Raw genomic sequence first — 21690 nt, forward strand, 5'->3', positions numbered from 1 at the left:
GATTTCAGCCACGCGAAGGAAAGTATCCCAGCCATCTCCCAGAGCTGAACCTCCCGCTTGCGCAACGAGTCAAGAAAGAAAGAGCGAAGGTAGAGAGGGGGGGAACCGCCGCGCGGCCGCGCCGCTCGAGAATAAGGTCTCTCCCCCGATTCTCCCTCCTCTCCATGTATCTCCTCTCGCTCATTCGATCCTGTGGCTAGTAATCCCCGAGCCCTCCTTCTCCCTTGAATTCCCTCGCTCTCCCTCAAATCCCCGACCATATTCGGGAGGGAGCGAGGCGGGCGGGGCTCGAGAGCACGCTCTTCTCTGCTTCAAGTCCCTTCGATCTCTTCCGCCGCCTCCGCTGCCAGCCATGTCCGCGCTCCAGGCCTCCCTCCTCTTCTGGCCCTCCCCGCCCCTCCTCCGCCCCCCCAAACGCTCCTCTATCCCTCTTTCGTGCACCCTCCGCGGCCCCGACTTCTCTGCCGGCTTCTTCTTCTCTTCCCTCCCCATATCCCGCTCCTACCGCGGCTTGGCCCTTGTCACCCACGCATTTCCGCCAGAGAATGTGGATTCGGAGCGGGAACCCATTTTGTCCGGCCAAGATTCGATCTTGGGCTCGGATACGAGCCGAAGATCCAACCTTTCGCAAGAAACTGGTGGGGAGGGGTCGAAAGGGGAGACTGAGGCTGTCTTGGAGGTCGGGGTGGTCGGGGATAGTGGTTCCGAGAAAGAACTGGAATCCGGTCGTCAGTTGGTGGAGAAGAAGGAGATGAGGAATAGGTGGCCGCTGGTGGCGTTCTTGATTGGAGTGATGGATTCGTTGAGGAGGAGATTTGATGTTGTGATGATGTCGGAGCGGCTGAGCTGGTGGCCGTTCTGGCGGCAGGAGAAGAGGTTGCAGCTTCTCATTGCGGAAGCTGATGCAAACCCTGGAGATGCTGCGAAGCAGAGCGCTCTCCTTGCCGAACTCAACAAGCACAGGTTCAGTCCACCTTTTCTTGGAGCTTTTCTTAGGTCTTTGTACCCCAAAACAAGCATCCTTTGGGCAATAGCCCTATGCAGAGCAATATTTTTATGTAGACATTGTATCATTGTTATTATATATCGCCTTTGCTGGACTTGTCGTTTATTTAGGTTTCATTATTGGCACTTTCTTGCTGAAAACTGCTCTTTGAATTTTTGGTTGGAAATCGTAACAAATTCAAAATTGGTTAATGGTAGGTTAAGTGTTGGTTATAGAACATTCTCAAGCCTCCATAGATTATATCTTAGTCTGTGGAGGTGCCCCAATATAATGGTTTAAGGTAGTTTTCTAGGTATAAGTACACATGTATTAAGATCTTATGAGCTTTATTATTCCATAGTGCATACTTCACCAACATCTTGAAGAACAATTAATCCTAACAGCACAAGAAGCAACCACCTTTCATTTTGTAAACTTGTATCTGCTTTCGAATTGTTATTATAACAGACATGCTCAGTTTGTAGGATGTGACAAATATGATTTTTCTTTTTCTGATTTTTTGCATTCATTCTAGAGATGATCACGGGCCTTCTGGCCCGCCCAGCCCGCCCAGCCCGGCCCGAAATTTTTCGGGCTTGGGCATTAAAAAAAGGCCCATGGGTTGGGCCTGGGCAAGAAAAGCGGCCCAACCAAAAAAATCGGGCCGGGCCTGGTCGGGCCATTCTAGCCCATTTCCAGATTCCAAACAAAGAAAAAATTGGGCCTGTCGGGTCGGGCCTATCGGGTCGGGCCGGGCTAGACGGGGGCCTAAAACCAGATTTATAAAGTCGGGTCGGGCCTGGACAAAAATTTAAGACCGACAGTCGGGCCAGGCCGGGCCTGGGCATAGCCATCGGGCCTAATTTCTGCTGTAGAGCCCGGCCCGAGCCCGGCTCGGCCCGGGTTTTGATCGGTTCTAATTCATTCTAGCAATGCTGAGTGCTTATGTAGTCCACCTCGAGGTTGCTCTTCTGTGCTCTTTAGTTAGCAAACAGAAGTTTGGATGTTATCATGAATTCATCTCTTTCTTTTGTATTTTTGCAGTCCAGAATCAGTCATTAGACGGTTTGAGCAAAGAAATCATGCAGTAGATAGTAAAGGAGTTGCAGAATATCTTCGAGCTCTTGTTGTCACCAACGCTATCGCAGAATATCTTCCAGATGAGCAATCTGGAAAGCCTTCTAGTCTCCCATCACTGGTAGTTAAGCTCATATTGTGTTACTATTTTGTTGTGTCATGTACCTGTTCACTTTGTTGATCACCTCTTTTTTTGGATCATATTGCATCATTCATGTTCTTTGGATTGTTAGCATTCCCTTCGTGTTCTCCTCCAAATTTCTACTAGTTTTAATCCTGTAATCTTGCTATATTGTTGATGTACTTCTTAGAAACGTATAACGTGGCGACACTGAACTATCTTTCTTTGCAACAATTCGACGATATAGAGGGAAAACACAATAAGGAACATTGCTAACTCCAACAATCTTCCAAAAATCCTTAATTATCTTTAGAATTTCAATTGACTTGAATCTGAAGTCATTATCAGTTAGCTTCAGTCATTGAATTATTTTAGTCAGTATGAAGTCATTATCAATATGGGGATTGCTGCTGCCAACTTTTGACTTTTCTTAAAAATATATTCATGTCAGTAGTTGCAAGAGTTGAAGCAGCGTGCAACTGGAAATAATAATGAGCCATTTTTAAACCCTGGAATATCGGAGAAACAGCCACTGCATGTAGTTATGGTAAGTACACGTTAATCCTTTCGGTTTTGGATTATGTGCTTGGTGCTAGCTGGATGTATAAAGAAAACGTAAAAAATGTTAACCATACTTTCTTCTATCTCCTTCAGTATTCTACTACTATTCTGCGAGTCAGCCATTAACTTTCTGTCCTATATGTTGCTCATCAGGTTGACCCAAAAGCATCAAGCAAATCAACATGGTTTGCTCAAGAGCTTCTGTCAACCATCTTGTTTACTGTTGTTGTTGGACTGATGTGGTATGTTTTTATTCATGTTACCAAACTGTATGATGTGTTTCTATATTATTTTAATAATATAATAACATTTCCTTGTACCGATTAATTTTTTTAATTCTTTCTTGCCATAACATCCATGCATTGGATCTCATGTTGATAGATCTAAATGTATAGATTGTATCATTAGATAAATATAGATTTGCGATAAGCCTAATTCTGTCAATTTGACATGGGTTATACTAAGTCTAATTCAAAACACCTTCTATAAAATTGAAGATGTTACCGATAGATTTATCGCTACATTCATTTTAGTCATCTCTGTCCTTTACTTCCCCATCTCCATTCTTTAGCAAACATGCTTATGAAACCATCTTAAATGGTTTTTCCCCAGCTTCATTATTTGTTGTTTGCAATTCCTAACCTTCCTTAGAAACTGAATTCTAACTCTACTAGTTAATGGTTTACCACAATTTGCCCTAACATCCTCATTTTTGCTACGGTCATCTTATGCCCATGTTCTTTACTAACCACCTGACATTTTAGTCCAGAAGTAAGTCTTTTTTTTTTGTCTTTAAATGGTATCTGTACTTGTGGATGAAGATGGGAGGATAAGATTTAGAAAGCTACCACAAGAAAGCATTCAAACTAATGCAAATAGATGTATAGTTGTGGAAAATAAAAATAGTAGATGCAGAGCTACGAGCACTAGGAAATTAAGGAAATACATGCTATGGGATTCCTTAACCACAAAGATGGTTAAGGATAACGTGAAAGAATACCACAACAAAGGTCAAAAGCTTTAGGATGAAACAAATTGCATAGAACTCATTGTCTTCTGTCATTGTACTTTGCACTTTATATAGACTAAAGAGCTTTCTCAGAGAGAAATAAGAAGCAATTCAGTTAATCAGGATAAGGATGTGACCTCAATCATTACGACTAGTCTAAGAAACTCAATGGAACCCAAGATGATTCATTCATGCGTCAACCAACATATTTTAATGTACTTAAATGAAGTTATCTTACACTGAATTGGTATTTCTTTCCATCTAGTCCTGTTGTAAAGAAGTTGATAACGCCCTTCATGTGTATGGTGCCATTTTCTATGCTACCAAAATCTATGTTGAGTGTTCATTGTGTATGCCAATTGTTTGGTGGCTTTATATTGGGCTTTGAGTCCTTGGAGACCCAAAATTGGCCTTGGTGTGCCTATGTTAGGTAACTTGTGCTTATTTTTTTTCCTTTTGTCACAATTGCAAGATTTCCCACTGCCATTCTGGTGTAAAAGTTCGCTTTTTTTCCCCTGGTTATTGTGGAAGAATACTTTTCTCCTCCTGTTATTTAACTGAGAAAAGGATAGAATCTCAGAAAGAATTGAAAGAAATGATAGGAAAGGGTAAAGCAGGATGACCAAAAATGCATCCCAAATCCTTGCTGACCATTAAGGCATGTAGCAGTTAAGTTATATTAAGTTCCCCCTCCCTCAGTTGTGCTGTTATAGACAAGGATATGCATTGAATTCTGTTCTCTTTGATATACCATAGTTAACTTTTTTCTTTTTAGGAGCATAGGACTATTGCAGTTATATGAGAGTACTTTGTGCATGTTTATGCCACTCAATTCCTTTATAGTTTTATTTTCTAAAATCAGATTGTTAAAGCTTCTTGCATATTTTATATATAGGAATATTTTACTTGAATATTATCTGTTAATGAGGAAAGCTTTCCTGGCTGGAATTCTTTGTTTGTATGGTTCTTTTTATTTTTATGTTGTTTGTCTTACTAGGGCAATAGGTACAGCTGCACTCCGAAAATACGTCAGCAGTTTAGGCGGTATAGGTACATCTAGTGTTGGCTCAAGTGCTACATATGCCCCGAAAGAGTTAAACAAAGAAATTATGCCAGAGAAGGTATCGTGGCTCTTCTGTGCCCATGTGTGTTCTTCTTTCATAAGTTTGACTAGTTTTCCAAGTTCTGATATGAGAGTGCTCCGGTCTTCTCGTTTCATTATAATCAGCTAATTTGTTTCAATGTGGCTTGAGTTTCTTGATTGGTTCATATTCTGCAAAAGACTAGATAAGGCTGTTTTTAAGAGACATGGGTTTTATTCTATTTATAGTTGAAGTATTATATTTTTAAATTTTAGAGGGTCTGATGGCGTAGTTTAAATGCATTCTAATTTAGGCTTGGTAACAGAAATATAAAAGTTGCAAAATTCACAAGATATAAAGTTCCCTTTCAAGTAAAAACAGTTAATAATGCTGGTACTGAGGCTCCTTTTGTGATGGAGATCAGTACACATGTTCCTTCTTATGGAGGTGCAGGATAGATTGAGAAAAGTACATGGATCCAAAATATTGTAATAAACTTCTTAAACAATCCCAGTGAGTTCTGTATATTACTGGAAATTATTGTTTCTCAATCCTATTATTGCAAGTTCATAGAAACTTTTGAATACAAGCAAATGAGTGGATCAAGAAATTTGACCACCAACTAATAATAATGCAATAACATGTCCTTTTAGCATGGAGAACTGATCGGCAAAAGCAAACTCTGAATATTCTTCAGGCTTCATGCTTTCCATCTAGATAAGTGAAATTATCATTTAAGTAGAAATATCTTGTAGCTTAAGCAATTTGGGAACACTGGATTATGCTGTTCAGCTGGAATAGTTTTGCACTTGGAAGTATCTGGTAACATATTTATATCTTATGATAGAACAATTTGGTAACATGTGTCTTATGATGGAAGAAATTTTCATGAACTGTTCTATATAAATTACTTCATATGTTATCAGTGAATATTATGCATTACAACTCAAATATTTAAACAAACTAGCTATCTACTATGCACTTGCGAGCTATTGCATTACAGGTCTAGTTTCTTTTAACTAATTCCTGTCTGTTATGCTTAATCAAATGAGTGATACCATTTCTTTACAAATTTTGACATCAACCTACTTTGGCACAATTTTAAAAGAATATTTGCTAAATATATGATTTTAGGACGCTCAAATATTTTATTCTCAAATTTTTGCTTTTAGTTGTTTATCCTTATACTGCTTTGCTGATGTGCTTCTCAGTTCCTTACTTAAACAGATAAAGAAATTACAAAGCATCTCATATTTTTAAATAGTTATGGAAAATTCTACATCTCGGGTAACTTCATGTGTAGAATGTGAAAACCTTTAAAGATGTTAAAGGGTGCGATGATGCAAAACAAGAGCTTCAAGAAGTAGTGGAGTATCTCAAAAACCCAGCAAAGTTCACTCGCCTCGGGGGGAAATTACCAAAGGTTCGTTCAGATTTCAATCTTTCACTATCAGCCTATTTCTTTCTGAATCATCCATATCTATATAGTCTTAGAATAGAATGCTTCAGGTTCAGGTAATCATCATTCAACAGCTATCTTTTGGATGCTAACATCCCAATAGCTGTCTTTGAGATCACTATGCTATGTGTATATGACTGTGAGAGGTTGACTATTGGACTTAAATTCAGCTAATAACTCTGTAAAGATGAATCATTTTCAAGGGCAGTTACTTTTGAAGAGACTTAAGGACATGAATGACTATGAACTCATTAGATTTATATATAGCTTATGTGATATGCTTCTAAACTTCTATCTTATGTCTTAGAATCGCTGATCATTTCAGGGTTGCTCACATTTAATGATCTAAAGCTAATGTAAAAAGATAATTCATCAAAAATCAACAATGAACTTGTTGGTATAGAATGGAAATTCATCCTTCAAATCTGAGTACTCATGCTAAAACCTGTTTTGTAATATGTGATCCTTATTGTGACTTTGCTTAATAACACATATTATTTGATAATGCATTTTATTATGTACAGTAAGGTGCTCTATCTATCAATGATCTCATTTAGATTATCAGGCATGTTATGTATGAGCATTCAATTTTTGGGAGATCTAAGTACTTTCTGTTTTATTGTCTCTTTTATATATGTGTGTGTGCGCGCGTGCGCGCGAGCGTCTGTGCATGTGATTGATCCTAATGCATATTGTTTTGTAGGGAATTCTTTTGACTGGTGCACCTGGAACAGGAAAGACTCTGCTTGCTAAGGTGAGATCATGCACATAAAAGTACACACACAGACACAGAGACACACACATATGTGTAATTACGTTGTTATCAAGGTGCAGCTTCTCCTCGACACAACTCCAGATTTCATTCAAGTCAAGGAAAGCATCTTGAGTTTATAGTACAGTCAGCCTTGGTTATCGCTACACCCTCTCTAGACAAACGATTTGATTCAAGCCACTCCACTATTGGTACAGTAGCACTGCAATGCTAACGAGGTACTAGCTTTTCTACGGAATTCATACATTCAAAAGTACAAGTTGTATCTTCCATAAGAAGATAAAGCTCAAAAGGAAAGGCGAAACCGAAAACCTCCTCAACTTAAGAAGTATCAATATGCGCTTGTTCTTTATTCAAGCCTCTTTCTAGTCGCTCGGACTCTTGTTGTAGTGTGATCCTTGAAAAAGTACCCGAAGTTAGGCAATCAAGTGTAGACGAATCAGCTATTGCGAAAGACGGTGAAAGGGAAGACCAAGAGAAAAAAGACCCAAAGCAATGAATTCGATGATACGGGAACAACCACGGTTTCATCATTCCACAGGGAGCCCCGCCAGTACTCTAGGGCCGGTCGTATACAAACCTTTCTTTGCAGTTAGCTCGTGAGGTGGCCTTGGTAAACTAAACTTTAACATCGGTTAGTCTGTTCTGTTCTCTCTTCGGCTCTTTCTCTGTTCTTGACTTCCGGTGCTTCTTCTTGCACATTGTCAAGGTGAAAGATCTTTAGGTTCGGCTTTCCGTCCTTGGTCTCGTCGTAGATGAAACCCTCTTTCTTTATTCTGTATTTGCGTGAAGATTGATTAACTCGGAAAGGCGGTTTCAAAACTGAGAGAAACCACGCTGTAAGGAAAGTGAAAGTTAAGCGAAGGGGAGAGGTGAGGTGGGCCCCCTCAATTTGATGTCCGGCCTGGCCAACGTTGAGAAAGATTTTACATTCCGTAAGTAACTCTGTGATTTTGAAAACGGGGCGAAACCTTGCCCTCTCGATAGACTAGGACTGGTGGTTGTGTTAAGTATTGCTTGATGCTCTGGAACGCGTTGTCACAGGCTTGATCCCATACTTTTTCGATCCCTTTCTTCATTAGGCGTGAAAACGGTTGACACCTTCCTGATAGGTTTGAGATGAATCTTCTGAAGGAGGTATTTATTCTTTGTAGCCGTTTGAGTTCCCGGAGGTTAGTTGGTGGTTTCATTTCAAGGATGGCTGTAGTTTTTGCTGGTCAACTGTGATTCCATCTTTTGTAATAACAAATCCCAATAACTTTCTAGTTACGGTCAGAGGAGAGTGGGTCTCCGGGTTAAAGGTAGCCCAAGTCAGTCCATCAGTCAGTGGCTGGGGCTTGGCTTCGTGCAGGCCTATGCCTTCTGCTTCAGTGGGTGGCGTAGCTACCGAGATCAATGCAGTCAATTATATCTCTTTTAGAAGCTGGTTAGCAACCTCTCATTTTGTTCTAGGATTCTTCCTATTTGTGGGCATTTGTGGCATGCGGGAAGAGCCCGTGCAGCTAAAAGTTATTTGGCCTTTGAGAATATTTATATTCATTATAACTCAGGTGCTTCTATGACAAATAGAATAATTCCTTGTGTAATCTTAATTCTTACTTGCATTGCCTATTCAAGCTTGCTTTTCAAGAAATGATATATTCGCCTTTATATTCTTAGATAGAGGATATTAAACAAAAGGTATGTGTTGAGGCACGTAGGTTGACCATCAGATGCAATTTTTCAAGAATGACTGGTAGCCTTTGGAATTCCCAGTTTGCTAATTATTGATATGATTCAGCAGCATGACAGGATCTGAGAACACCTGGAAATTGTTTTCAGATGTTTCATAACTGCTTGTATATGTTTAGCGGCACTTGCTTTTGACAGTCAACTAGTGCAGGGACATAATATCTTGTTCTTTATAATAAGGACATAGAAATGAAATAAATCTTGTTGACTAAGTTTTGGCATGAAGATAAGGGACACGGAGACTGAAAATTTTATGGGTGGTCTTCATTCGTGCAGAAAAGAGATATCTTCTTTTTTGAAGGGAATGCAGAAAATAGATGTTCAAACATGTTTGAACTTGTTTTGGCATATGATAGGTATATTTTTGCATGAAGGTGGTTTTTGCCAATGCCTGTAAAATATAACTTATATAATGAACCCTGCCTGCCATTTTTCATGTTTTGGAATGGTTATTGGTAGGGGTGGCAATCGGGTCGGGTCAGGCATAAACAGGTCGGGTCAGATACAGATCGGGTCAGAAAATCATAAACCTGAACCTGACCTATTTATTAAACAGGTCAGAAATTACAACCTGAACCCGACCTGTTTATTAAATAGGTAACCCGACCCGACCCGTTTAACCTGTTTAATTAACAGGTAACCTGTTTGCCCAACCCGACCCGACCTGTTTAACCTGTTTGCCCAACCGACCCGTTTAAACCTGTTTAACCTGCCCAACCCAACCTGTTTAACCTGCCCAACCCAACCTATTTAACCTACCCAACCCGACCCGTTTAACCTGTTTGGACCTATTTAACCTGCCCAACCAAACCTGTTTAATAAATAGATAACCACTAACCACTTAGGCTCTTAGCCTTAGACCTTAGCCCAACCCAATCCGATCCAACCTGTTTTATACATTAAGCAACACAAGAAAAAAAAGAAGGTAAATTTAGAAAACATTACAAAAATCTTGTCCCAACATCATTGACATTAAAAAAGCATTCAATCTTTACAAAAAGCTGAACATAAGGAATACAAGTTATTTATTCATTCATCTAATACCAACAATATTCAAAAAATATTTAATCTTTACAAAGACAAGGAATACAAGTCAAATCATCCAAATTTATATATGGAATAGCCCGAAAAGAAAATCTGCTTCATCATCTTCATTGTAAACACCTCAAGCAAATTTCTTATACTGACTTAGGTGGTTAGTATATGAGACCTTATAACATATGGGTAGCTTGAAGCGTAGTCTGGCGACGTGCAACAAATGGAAAGAAAAAGCAAAGTAAAATCCTTATGGACGAAAGATCCTTTTATTTCCTACTAGGTTCGCCGTCTCGGTACCGGACCCCGTACCGGTGCCACACTAGCACAGTGTCAGTATGGTCTGCTACAAAATTTTTTTGGTGTACCGAGTGTCGGTACGTCACCCATACCGAGTATTGAACTGGTACAGTACAGTACGCCCCGTACCGTCCGGTTTGGGCCGGTACGATGTTCCTTGATTCCCTATGTGATTGTTCTAGGACTAGGCTTTGTTGGTCACATTTTTTCTTCTGAGCAGTATGTTATTCTGTTTATTAACCAGAGCTAATCTGCTGTAGGCTGTTGCTGGAGAAGCTGGTGTCCCTTTTTTCTATCGATCTGGTTCTGAATTTGAGGAAATGTAAGCCAACTATTTTTGCAGCAATAAATTTTTATTCCATTTTTGCTGAATTGCTAATAATTATCATTTAAGTTATAAAAAGTTATGGAAGGACAGTGTTTGGAAACTCTGCCATGTTCTCTAATTGTAACTTAAGGCATTTGTTAAGTTTATTGGCCATTCTGTATCCAGTGCTTAATATCTTGTATAAAGTAGTCTGTGCAATTTATTATATTCTCAAAATTTTGTTTATTTTACTAATTTTGTTTTTTGCTTGATAACTGGCCTTACATTTTAGGTTTCCTGTGATCTCTGCTATAGAAGCTTGTTAATTTGTATTATGTGAAGTTTAAGGTGTTGCTGTCTGTGAAAAATACTGATACAGGACCAGTAGGAAATGTGAAGTATTAATTTTAAGACCTGGAGTTTAGATGTCGATGGCTCTAAATGTTCAGAAGTATGGATGCTAAAACTGAAGACTAAATTTTAATGCTACTTGAATTTACTGGACTCTGAAATACAGTTTAGTTTGGACAATAGGTGTGGTCACCTCTGAGAAAATTGGGTAGGAGATTAGTTAGTTAAGGGTCTTGGTGGGTTTTTAGAATATTTACATGAAGCAAAGTGAAAAAAACAAAAAACAAATACGTTAACATGGTGTCTTTGTGACCACATACCTTGGGAACTGTCCGGAAAAATCATTATCAAGAAAAGAAGAAAGCTACTACTCTTTCAAATATTAAAGAGGATAACTCCAAGGATTTTGTTGCAGCTTAAAATTGTGTTGGATGCAAGACTGACTAGATGATTATATTCGTAGGTTTTTTAATGCACTGCACTATAGGAATTCTATTACTAGCAGGAATTATTTATTCAAAAATAATAAAAAGAAATCTTGGTTACTAAATGTGACCTTTCCTAAACCTGTACATTACTGGTTTGACTAAATATAACTCTCAACTACAAATGCTATTCAAAACACCATACTTTCAGTTCTCTTGAGCAAACTAGGCTTGTCAAGATTGCGTCATCGCTTCCTTTCCAAAGTGCTCTCCTTCAACTACTTCATTTGTCATATTTGTTCATGACTTATAATATCAAAAATTGCTCTTTCCTTTACGCATAACTTTGTAGGCTCAAACTTAAGTTTGAGTATGTTTTGGTGGATGATTTTCTTTTCTCCCTGTTGTGTGCCTGTCCTTTTGGTGGTGGGTAGGGCCTTTATTAAGATTGTTACATAATTTCATTGGACGTACAATATATTGGTCTATTTTCTCATAAGTGAACGACATGCACTATTGCATCCTAGCTTCATGTGCTCTCTCATTAATAGACCCCTCTGTAAAATTATATTTCTGGATTTGCTAGCATGAATAGACCACATGAATCAGTTCTTTATTCCATCATGTTGCAACTTTGAAAAAGTATACAACACTTGATTCTCCAAATTATGGCCGCCTCATTTGTTGCTTTTCAATATATAGATGAATTTGCAATTCTTGGATTAGAATGCCTTTCATGGGTTGCTTTTGTAAGATGACTTTATGCTACTATTGTGAAGATTTGGGAATTATTTTAATTTTGGAGATATCGTAAAAATTGAAATATTTAACACTTTGTATTCATATAATTTTCTTACTGTTTATCTCTTATGTCAGGTTTGTTGGTGTTGGTGCGCGGCGAGTAAGGTCCTTATTTCAGGCTGCTAAGAACAAGGTCCATATCTTTTTAGCACCTATGGTTTGATTTGTTTGTTTATACAGTATTTCAATCGTGACCGAGCTGTTACATATTATTAGAATGTCAAGTCAGTTGTAACAATCGTCGTTGCTATACCATGATTTTGTGACCATTATCCTGCTTTTAAACTTCATGATGGATAGAGCCTGGTTGTTACAAGTTATTATCTCTATGCCTTTCCTTTTTCACTGGAGATGGGAGAATAGTGGTGGGAACACCACAAATTAAATTCATGCATCAAGCCCCCCACCCCAACCCAAACCAACATGAGGGGGGCAACCATGGGGCTACGATCCAGTTCTCAATAACTATAGGCTTTTTGCATATATAATCATATAACTGTAGCATGGTTGTGCAATGTCTTCATGTTACCCAACCTCTCTCTCTTTCCCTCTCCCTTGCTCTCTCTCTAATCCGCATGTTTTATTATGGCTTTTCTCCACTTTTCTCAACATGCTTTTTCTCAAGTAGACTATTCTCATTGCAAAACTGAAGTATTAAACAAATTCTAGGCCCATAAATCAGTTATTTTATGATTATTTAGCTATGAGGTCATGTAACAAAATTATCAAGTCCTGTCCCAAAAGATTGTTTGGTCTCCACAGATGATCCTACCCAAAAGATTGTCTAACTTGATCTTCTCTCAAGGTTTCTTTCTATCATGAATCCTTACTGAATTTGATACATTTCTTAATGGATTTGATTCATTTGTAGTTTCTATGTGCTTGCTTTATTTTGACTGATAAACATTTGTTGTGGAATATGACTAGGCCTTCTTGGTGACTGGTATTTCTTATTTGTAGGATCTATCCACGGCAGCAAGCTAGACTTGAAACTTTCACCCCATTTTTTATGTGGTTATTGGAAGGCAGCATAAAGAGTGTTCACTATAAAGAATTATATTAGAAATGATGTGATTTAATATTATAAACAGCATATAGAGTGTTTAGTATAAATAATTATATTAGAAATGATGTGAGGTAATATTTTTCCTTTTCTTTTCCAATCAACTTAAGAATGAAACAGGAAAAAAAGTAGATTGAAGAGTTATTATTGTAGATAAAATCACAAATATGAATTTAGAAATCTTGGATTGTTATACTTTTTCATGGAAGCCCAGGTTACAGACCTTGCTCTGCTAAATTGACATCAGATTTGAATATCTCACCGTAATGAAGAACAGATGACTAACCAACCATCTCATTTCTCTTACATAACAATGGATGCCAATGAAGCCACGAGTTCTTTTTATCAGTTAATAAGGGCTATCCTCTCCCAGCGATCTCTATGGCTTTATCAGTAATATCGTTTTGCACACAATTCTTTCATTTTAATCGGTATCATTAGCTTTAAATGATGTGTTAATCCTCTAACAAATCTTCATTACCCATATGCTGCATCTGCTTTTGTATTTATAGGCACCTTGCATCATTTTCATTGATGAAATAGATGCTGTGGGATCCACTAGAAAGCAATGGGAAGGGCATACTAAGAAAACGTTGCATCAGCTACTTGTTGAACTGGACGGCTTTGAGCAGAATGAGGTATTCTATACCTTATGCCTGTGCTACTCTCCAAAGTGACATGTTAGTATGTGCCAACAGCTCTAATAATTTTATACAGGGTATTATTTTGATGGCTGCGACAAATTTGCCTGATATTCTAGATCCAGCGTTGACAAGGCCCGGTAGATTTGACAGGCATGTAAGTTCTATTAATTTTTCCTGCAGTCTTTTCTTATGTTTTGGTTTCTCTAAACTGAAAATGGAAATTTCATCAATTTCTGCAGAAAAAAACAAGTTGGATATTACAAAATTTGAAAATGAGGACCCTTTTGCCAAAATATTTAAGTCCCTTATACGAGTTATTCAATTCAGAAACTTGCTAAAGATTAATTAGTTAAGCACTTGCAATCTTTTGCTGTGATACAATTTGAACATTGTAAAGTCTACCTATGAAGAGATGACTCTAGTTTATGGGTTACTCACCAAGCTGGAAATTTAATCCCATCAATGACCGGTAAAGTGTATTCTGAAAGTTATCCTGCCTCTTGGTCTTCAGTCTTTGAAATAGCAAGAATCAAGAGAAAGATTCAAATTTCTGCTTCCACTTACCGTTAGTGGCAAAATCAATGCATGTTTTCTTATTCAACTACAAGCTGTAAGTTAGATTGTAGCTCAAGTATGGAAGAAAATTATGAAAGTAAGACCATATATCTCTAGAAGAAAGTAATATTTTCTGAAGGATAATTATGAGCTAATTGGTTCCTTTCAACTATTTATTATCAACTTCTGATCAAAGTTATTATTTTTCATGACAGTTGATGATAGAGCTGCATTGATCTGGGTCATGTTTAAAACTTTATGTTAACAATGATCTTCAGAATTCAGGTCCTAATCCGGTCCATGATCTCATATCCTGAATTGGTATTGTTGGTTGACTCAGATTGGTTCAACGGGGCCTGAAGAAGAAATATTCCTATCTTAAGCAATAAACCTGGCAGCATTTTGAGTTGCAGTTGTAGCGACTGACATGGAGATATTTATTATATGGATGGAGAAAACATGACAATTATTTCTGAGTTGGTAAACAAAGATGTTTAACTTTCAAAATTTATAGTATAAGTTGCGACTTTTGGTTGGTTCATCTTCATAAAATTTTAATTATAAGAAACTGGGGGAAATGCTTTTCATTGCATAAAACACAAGTTTTGCTCCTCATACAAAATCGACAACACTGGATCAATGTTCTTATTTGGATATTTTGCATCCAATCTGTGCCCCAAAGTGGAGTGCAGTTCTCTTATACATTCCTTTGATGGCTGATGTCACGTTGAAGATTGCTTGTGAAATGCTCTCAAGATTTTGTTGATTTGTGCATTGTCAGTTAACGTGTTGAGAATAATAATAGTTGCAAGGATCATGGATCTTGTGTAGCAGAGGAAAAAGAGGGAGGTTTTCAAAATGATGATGAGAGAACATACTGGAAGCTACATATGAATGATTAGTTAGCAATTAGTTAGAACGAAAATGTATCCCATGAAAGAGAGTGAATGGGGTTGTTATTGGATCTAGATATACCTGATTCAATTTGGTCTTTCTGTATGATTTTGAACCAAGCACAAACGTAGCCAAGCTTTTACCATCAGTTCAGGTTTACAGATGGGTTCATGGTTTAGAGTTCAGCTAAATTTGGATACGAGTATTAATATGCTTATAGTTTTCAGATTTCAATATGAACTGCCATGTATACTTGTATGGATGAAATATATTTATATGCTTCCTTTTTAAATCAATATACTCTTTCTGCCAACATTTAACAGAAGCATGAGCCCACAAGAAAAGCAGTCTGGACACCTTGGTAACCTGTGTATTTGATACCTTGGCAATCAGTATTTGCTAACATTGGATGTGTTATTAGTCTAATCTTATTATATTTAGCGGTGTTTATGGTAGGTACATTTGTTGCTCATATCCAGTTTTTATCTGCATTTGCCTTTACCAAAGACATATATTTATTTGAATATATGAATGATCCCATGTTTGGATATGGCTATATAATGCAAATATGAATATGAATTTTGCGTATATCTATTCTGCACAAACTCTGTTTACGTCCCTAATAGTTGAGCATTATTTATTTGAAATAGCAGAAAGGACAGTGCTTGATAGGCTGATTATTATTCTTTCAAAGAATTTTGAAATTAGAAAACCGTTTTTAATGAGTAACGGCCTGAAACTGAAGAATAAATATTGAAGTGAGAATCAAGCATGCTGAAAGAAGAATTACATGAGGTGGTGTTCATGTTTTGCTTGTGAGTATTTTTGTTTACTTTGACAGATGCACGATCTTACCAATATTTCTATTTGGTGGATTATGTGGTAAAAATTTGTTGAGGCATTCGTTCATGGTATAGAGGGGTTCTTGAACTGGTGAAATGCTATGCCTTGTGTAAGGATTTAGTCAATAGACTATCTCTGTAGGTGCTAGTAACTGAATTAATCATGTATATAAGACGAGTTTTTCTGAGTAGATCATGAGATGTAAGTCATAATGTATGACTGCACGGACTATGGACTTAATATTTTACGTGTATAAAACAATAACTTGCTAAACTCATGGGCAATATATATGTCTCCTTCGTCCCATTGCTTATTTTCTAGATGCTTTTATGAGTATCTGTGGATGCGATCACGTGTGGACAAGTATATATGCACTAATTGTACAGGTAGAAAAAAGCGGTAGAATGCAGACACACTACACACCACTGTGCTTGCATGCTTTTGTTTAAATGTTCTTGCTCCTAGATTTCTGCTTGAGGCACAATAAATTCTAACAAAATCTGCTTCTAGATTGTTGTTCCAAATCCTGATGTGCGGGGCCGGCAAGACATTCTGGAGCTTTATTTACAGGACAAGCCAGTGGCTGATGATGTAGATGTTAGAGCAATCGCTCATGGTACTCCTGGCTTCAATGGTGCAGGTTTGTTTTCTTAGTTTATTTTAACCCAAAAAAAGTGCACCCTCATTTTTTAACTCTAATAACAAGTAATTACCAACAAACTTAGATCTTAGATTGGCAAGTAGCTTGTTTCCTATTAATTCCTTGTTCCTTATCAGCTTTTTTACCCTTCAACAGCATATCATTTTGCATTTGCTCAAATCATCTTAGGTATTTTTATTTATTTTGTCTTATTTGTTAGATCTTGCAAACTTGGTAAATATGGCAGCCATTAAGGCTGCAGTAGATGGTGCTGACAAGTTAACTGCAGCACAGTTGGAGTTTGCAAAGGACAGGATGATTATGGGTACAGAGCGGAAAACTATGTTCATAACAGAAGAATCAAAAAAGGTATGCATGCTATGTGCTTTTATCCTTAATGATTGGCATTGCAATTCTTTCTTGGTATGGCAATATGATCTTTCCATGCCTTATCTAAACTTGTCAGATCCATGAGAGATTATTTATTATAACAAACATTAATATAATTACCTTTTTGTTAGCTCACTGCTTACCATGAAAGTGGTCATGCCATTGTTGCATTCAATACCGATGGTGCTCATCCTATTCACAAGGTGACTATTATGCCACGAGGATCCGCCTTGGGGATGGTGACACAGCTTCCTTCTCAAGATGAGACATCTATCAGCAAGAAACAGTTACTAGCTCGCCTTGATGTTTGTATGGGAGGGAGGGCTGCTGAAGAGCGTATCTTTGGTGAAGAATATATCACAACTGGTGCAAGCAATGATCTCCATGCTGCCACTGAGCTTGCACAATACATGGTATATTATTCTAAGTCCAGCAGTATTGGTGTTGTTTTTATCAAATATCAGTTTCTCACGTGTTTGTTGCTTTTCAGGTGTCAACCTGTGGGATGAGTGATGCACTTGGCCCTGTGTATGTCAAAGAGCGACCAGGTCCAGAGATGCAATCACGAATTGATGCAGAAGTATGTGCTACGAGACTTGGTCATTTTCTAAGTCTATCGGTTGAACTTTTGTAAGAAACTTCTTTTTCTTGTATATGTTTACAGGTTGTCAAACTCCTAAGAGATGCTTATGACCGAGTTAAGCAGTTACTGAAGAAGGTTTGTTTCTCAAGATCTATTGCTTGATGTGAAAATTCTGAAGTTTTATAATAAGATGCATTTATTTATTTGCATAATTCCATACAGAGACTTTTGCAGTAGAAAATGAAGCATTTTCTTATGACCCATAATGATTTTACTATGATTACATGGTTGTATTCACCATTGTAGGGGCATGAGACCAGAGTGTGGGTCTCCTCATTGCGTTTATGACTTTGGTTTACGGTTGTATGAGTATATAGAATGAAGCAGACGGCTCCAAAGTATTACCGGGAGAATTAGGATATTCTCTGAGATTGCATATGACTTCTTTGGGTCCTTCTTTTTGCATTGTATTAGAGATGACTGCAGGAAGTTTCAAGGATGACAAAAGCCAGAGACTACAATTTTATAAATCAGTGAGTTAGAGATAACTTTTAACTCATCAAAAAAAATCAAGTTAGCAAAGTTACCATTATTTGAAGGTGGCACATTGCTGATATGGTTGTATCAAGGTTGGAAAAGGCAGTCAATACAGGTATCTATGAGGAGCGAGAACTGTGAAAAATTTAATTGTTTTTGAGGAAAGAGAGTTTTACATGTTACAGAGATGAACGTGTTACTACCAAACGGGGGTGTCATGCATTTACTGATCTTCATGGTTTGCAATACAACATAAAACATGCCTGTATAACTAATTTCATTCCTGCAGCTTCAGATTTAATAATTTGTTAGGCCAGAAAAAAGTGATTACTTTTGCTTCCTCGTTATGTTATAAGAAAGATGAAGTGATATCTATCTATGAGCTGTTGAGGAAGATGTGAGGTTGGTATCAGCTTCTGTTTGCCAGTCCTCTCAGAAGCTGCGTAGTAGTTCAGGATGAGAAGCAGCCTGTTTTACTCCATTATGCATCATCCTGATTTACTTGCAAATTTGAGTTATCCAAGCATCGTCATTGAACATAAAGTAGATAGTGTGTGTTGCCAATCTTATGGATTCCTAGATAACATGTTTACATCTAAGCATAAGAAGTAGAAACCAGGAATCAACACGCAGAGTTTGTATTTGTGGTGCTTTTGATGATGTAAGCAGTGAGGATGGCCTTATATATTGAACTTGTTTTACGCCATAATCAGAAGAAAAAAAGACTCAAATTGGTGAAGCATTAATTTGCTCTTATTACTTTAGTATGCGAATTACACAATAAATAACTGTAATCATTATTTTATTCATGATAGAGGTAATCGCGACTAAATACTTAAATCTTTTGAATTGTGGCATCACTCTAGATCAACACACCCTATGTGCTTAAGTGCCTGCTGAGTGTCTCTCGACTTTTTGTATGCTCTTGTAGCTGCATCAGTCTCTCTCTCTCATATATATACATGGCTTTTGTTATTCTTTTCAGCATGAAAAGGCATTACATGCACTAGCAAACGCGCTTCTTGAGTATGAAACACTCACTGCAGATGAAATCAAGCAAATCCTCAATCCTTACCGGGAAGACCAACTTTTGGAGCAACAAGAGGAGCCTGCATTGACTTGACTCGTTATCATTTGTTGACTTAGTTTTTGCCTTACTGTAAAGCTGTGTATAGTAATGCAATCACAGGAAATTATTAGAAATTCTGTTGAGTCCTTTTTTTTTATTAACTGGCTGCTAAAGGCATAAGGGAAGTATCATATTCTTTTCAACTTCCTTTCCATTTGGAAGGAGCGGTGGGAAATATATTCTCACAAAGTACTGTAATTTATCACGGTTCTGTTGTTCAGAGCCGATGCAATCAAATACGGAAGAAGCAACCTTTTGGAGAAAAGCTGTGGTCGACCACAACAATTTAGGTATTCTGAATCAAAGGTATAGTGAAAAAAAAGGTATTAGATTCCAACAATGAAAAATGCTGTTATTCCAACAATTTGTTATTCCACCTGCTGTTAAATAGTGTGAATACCCTCTAAATTACAGATACCAGCCAGTGAGGGTATGTTTACTCTGAAGCTTGCGGCCTGGTTGGTTCATGTGGCCAATCGCATTTTGTAGGACAAAGTAAAAGCCACTTTCATGTATAATCTAGAAATCATTCCTTCATCAAGCAAGCGCTACTTTGCTTTCTTTTGGAAAAATTGAGCACCTAGCTTGGAAAAAAGGAGAAAAAAAATATCATGCCTTAAAAAAGAAGGGGAAAAAACATGCAAAGGGGAGAGATATTCAGACCATACAATTTGCAACAGATGGATATCCGGTAGGCAGATAAGAGACAACAGCTCAATGACTGTCACCTCCTTTCTCAAGAATTCAGCTGTGGGGTTGGAGTTAAAAGTTTCTAGCTTAGCCCAGGTTAACATGAATCAGCGAGGGTCAATGCTCTGTAGTCAGAACTTCTTGACTATGTCTTTGTTTGAGACCCATATCTAGCCATGAGCTGAACTTGAGATAGGGGTCAGGTCCAAGTCACATTCATGCCCCTGCTTTCTGGTGATAGCAAACTCCCCTTGCACGCCCATTTGGTATTATTTTTGTTTTCTATTTTTATTTTGAAAAGAAAAGAACATGGAACAGGCTGCATGATGTAACTTTTTTTGTTTTATGAAATTGTCTCTCAAATCGTTAAGAGGTTTTCAGAAGAAGAGATTTACTACTCTCGAAAAATATTAAAATGAAGGCCAGAAATAATAGATGTTTCGCAAAAATGCTACCTTCAACATCAATCTCTACATACTATTTGATTAATCTGGAGAGAAACAAAAATAAGAAAACAATAAGGGAGTCAAATATACCCCAGATTGGTAGTGAAGTAATTCTTTTGACTACAAAGGCATTGAATGCTGCCTATTGATTTTATAATTAATCAAAATATTTTTTTAGAATATGTTTGGTTTAGGGCTTTAGGCATATGGTATATAAATTTTGAATAAATATTGTTTTTATCAAGTAATATTTGGAAACACAGCATTATCAAAAGATAGTTATGCCAAGCAAACTTGCTTACCACAGGTTTACCTGCTCCAAAAGGAAGCTATCATAAACTATTAATTGACACAATAGCATATTTAAAGTCTACTTTTTATTACTTTATGGACAATAAGTTATCATTTGAAAAAATATTTAAAAATATTTTTTTGGTATTCAAATATAGAGCCAAAAAAGTTAATATACTTGGTAGTCTTTACATGCAAAACTTCTATTATTTCTATTCTTTAGTTTCCGAACCAAAACGCAGTTGTAAAAAGAGAATTGGAGTAAATTCTGATGGCTGTCATACACCATCACCGAGAGTGGAAGGATTTTATGTTTGGTCACCTATTCGTCGCCTATTAAAACCTGTCACGGACTCTTAGCTAAGAATTTCCTGCAGGTTGGGCTACACACAAGAATTTCCCACAACCACCACCAATCACCATTCAAGCTCACTTTGCCTCCAACCCCCTCTCTCTCTCTCTCTCTCTCTCTCACAAAAATAAAGAACAATTTCATACCATCATTTCTTTTCTTTTTTTCCTGAAACAAAAGAAAAAGGAGAAAGGAAGGAACGAGCCCGCGTAGCAGCTCCTACTGGACCCCCATCCCGCCAAGAGAATGTTCGATGCGGGCAGAAATAACCGTGTGTTGGGCATCCCAGCCAATTTTACTCATATCCTTCTCACCCATGGGCCCGGCTCAGAAATGACTACTATTTCATGTTCTCGGCATCAAGATACATTCTGTTTGAGTGTTATTCAGGATATGCATTGTTCCAAACCACATGAAGCTCCGTCCGCCTGCTATTATTAGCCATTGGCCATCTTATCCGCAGCTGTACTGGCCTCCCCGAAAAATATATACAAATTTAGCTTCTAGAAAGAAACTTGGAGCAGCCTTCATGTACCATTGCCGACACTCTCGGAGCTTATCTATCTCATGGAGACCACCAAAGCATCCAAAGAGCCGTGGTTCAATTCAGACAGCAA

The 21690-nt window shown here is 37.7% G+C and overlaps 1 protein-coding gene across 2 annotated transcripts; it reads left to right on the top strand.

Moving 5' to 3' along the window:
- Positions 1-19559, top strand: LOC120112310 (ATP-dependent zinc metalloprotease FTSH 9, chloroplastic/mitochondrial-like). Of its 2 annotated transcripts, none has more exons than XM_039131202.1 (17): positions 1-963; positions 2030-2183; positions 2638-2730; positions 2898-2986; positions 4751-4874; positions 6139-6258; positions 6998-7048; positions 10393-10454; positions 12092-12149; positions 13592-13717; positions 13797-13877; positions 16526-16655; positions 16876-17024; positions 17177-17458; positions 17536-17625; positions 17710-17763; positions 19151-19559. In XM_039131202.1, the coding sequence occupies exons 1-17, from the start codon at positions 353-355 to the stop codon at positions 19286-19288; spliced, it is 2412 nt and encodes an 803-aa protein (XP_038987130.1). In that variant the 5' UTR covers positions 1-352; the 3' UTR covers positions 19289-19559. The 2 variants fall into 2 exon arrangements, with proteins under 2 accessions (XP_038987130.1, XP_038987131.1); XM_039131203.1 differs by lacking the exon at positions 19151-19559 and adding an exon at positions 17935-18508.
- Positions 19560-21690: the final 2131 nt, after the last annotated feature.

Source organism: Phoenix dactylifera, chromosome 11, assembly GCF_009389715.1.
Source record: "Phoenix dactylifera cultivar Barhee BC4 chromosome 11, palm_55x_up_171113_PBpolish2nd_filt_p, whole genome shotgun sequence".
Classification (NCBI taxonomy): Eukaryota; Viridiplantae; Streptophyta; class Magnoliopsida; order Arecales; family Arecaceae; genus Phoenix; species Phoenix dactylifera.

Excerpts from the sequence above, each read along its gene's own strand:
- LOC120112310 (XM_039131202.1), top strand. The coding sequence starts at position 353 with ATGTCCGCGCTCCAGGCCTCCCTCCTCTTCTGGCCCTCCCCGCCCCTC. Across the intron at positions 2,184-2,637 it reads CTTCTAGTCTCCCATCACTG|TTGCAAGAGTTGAAGCAGCG; the intron begins GTAGTTAAGCTC and ends TCATGTCAGTAG. Across the intron at positions 16,656-16,875 it reads TCCTGGCTTCAATGGTGCAG|ATCTTGCAAACTTGGTAAAT; the intron begins GTTTGTTTTCTT and ends CTTATTTGTTAG.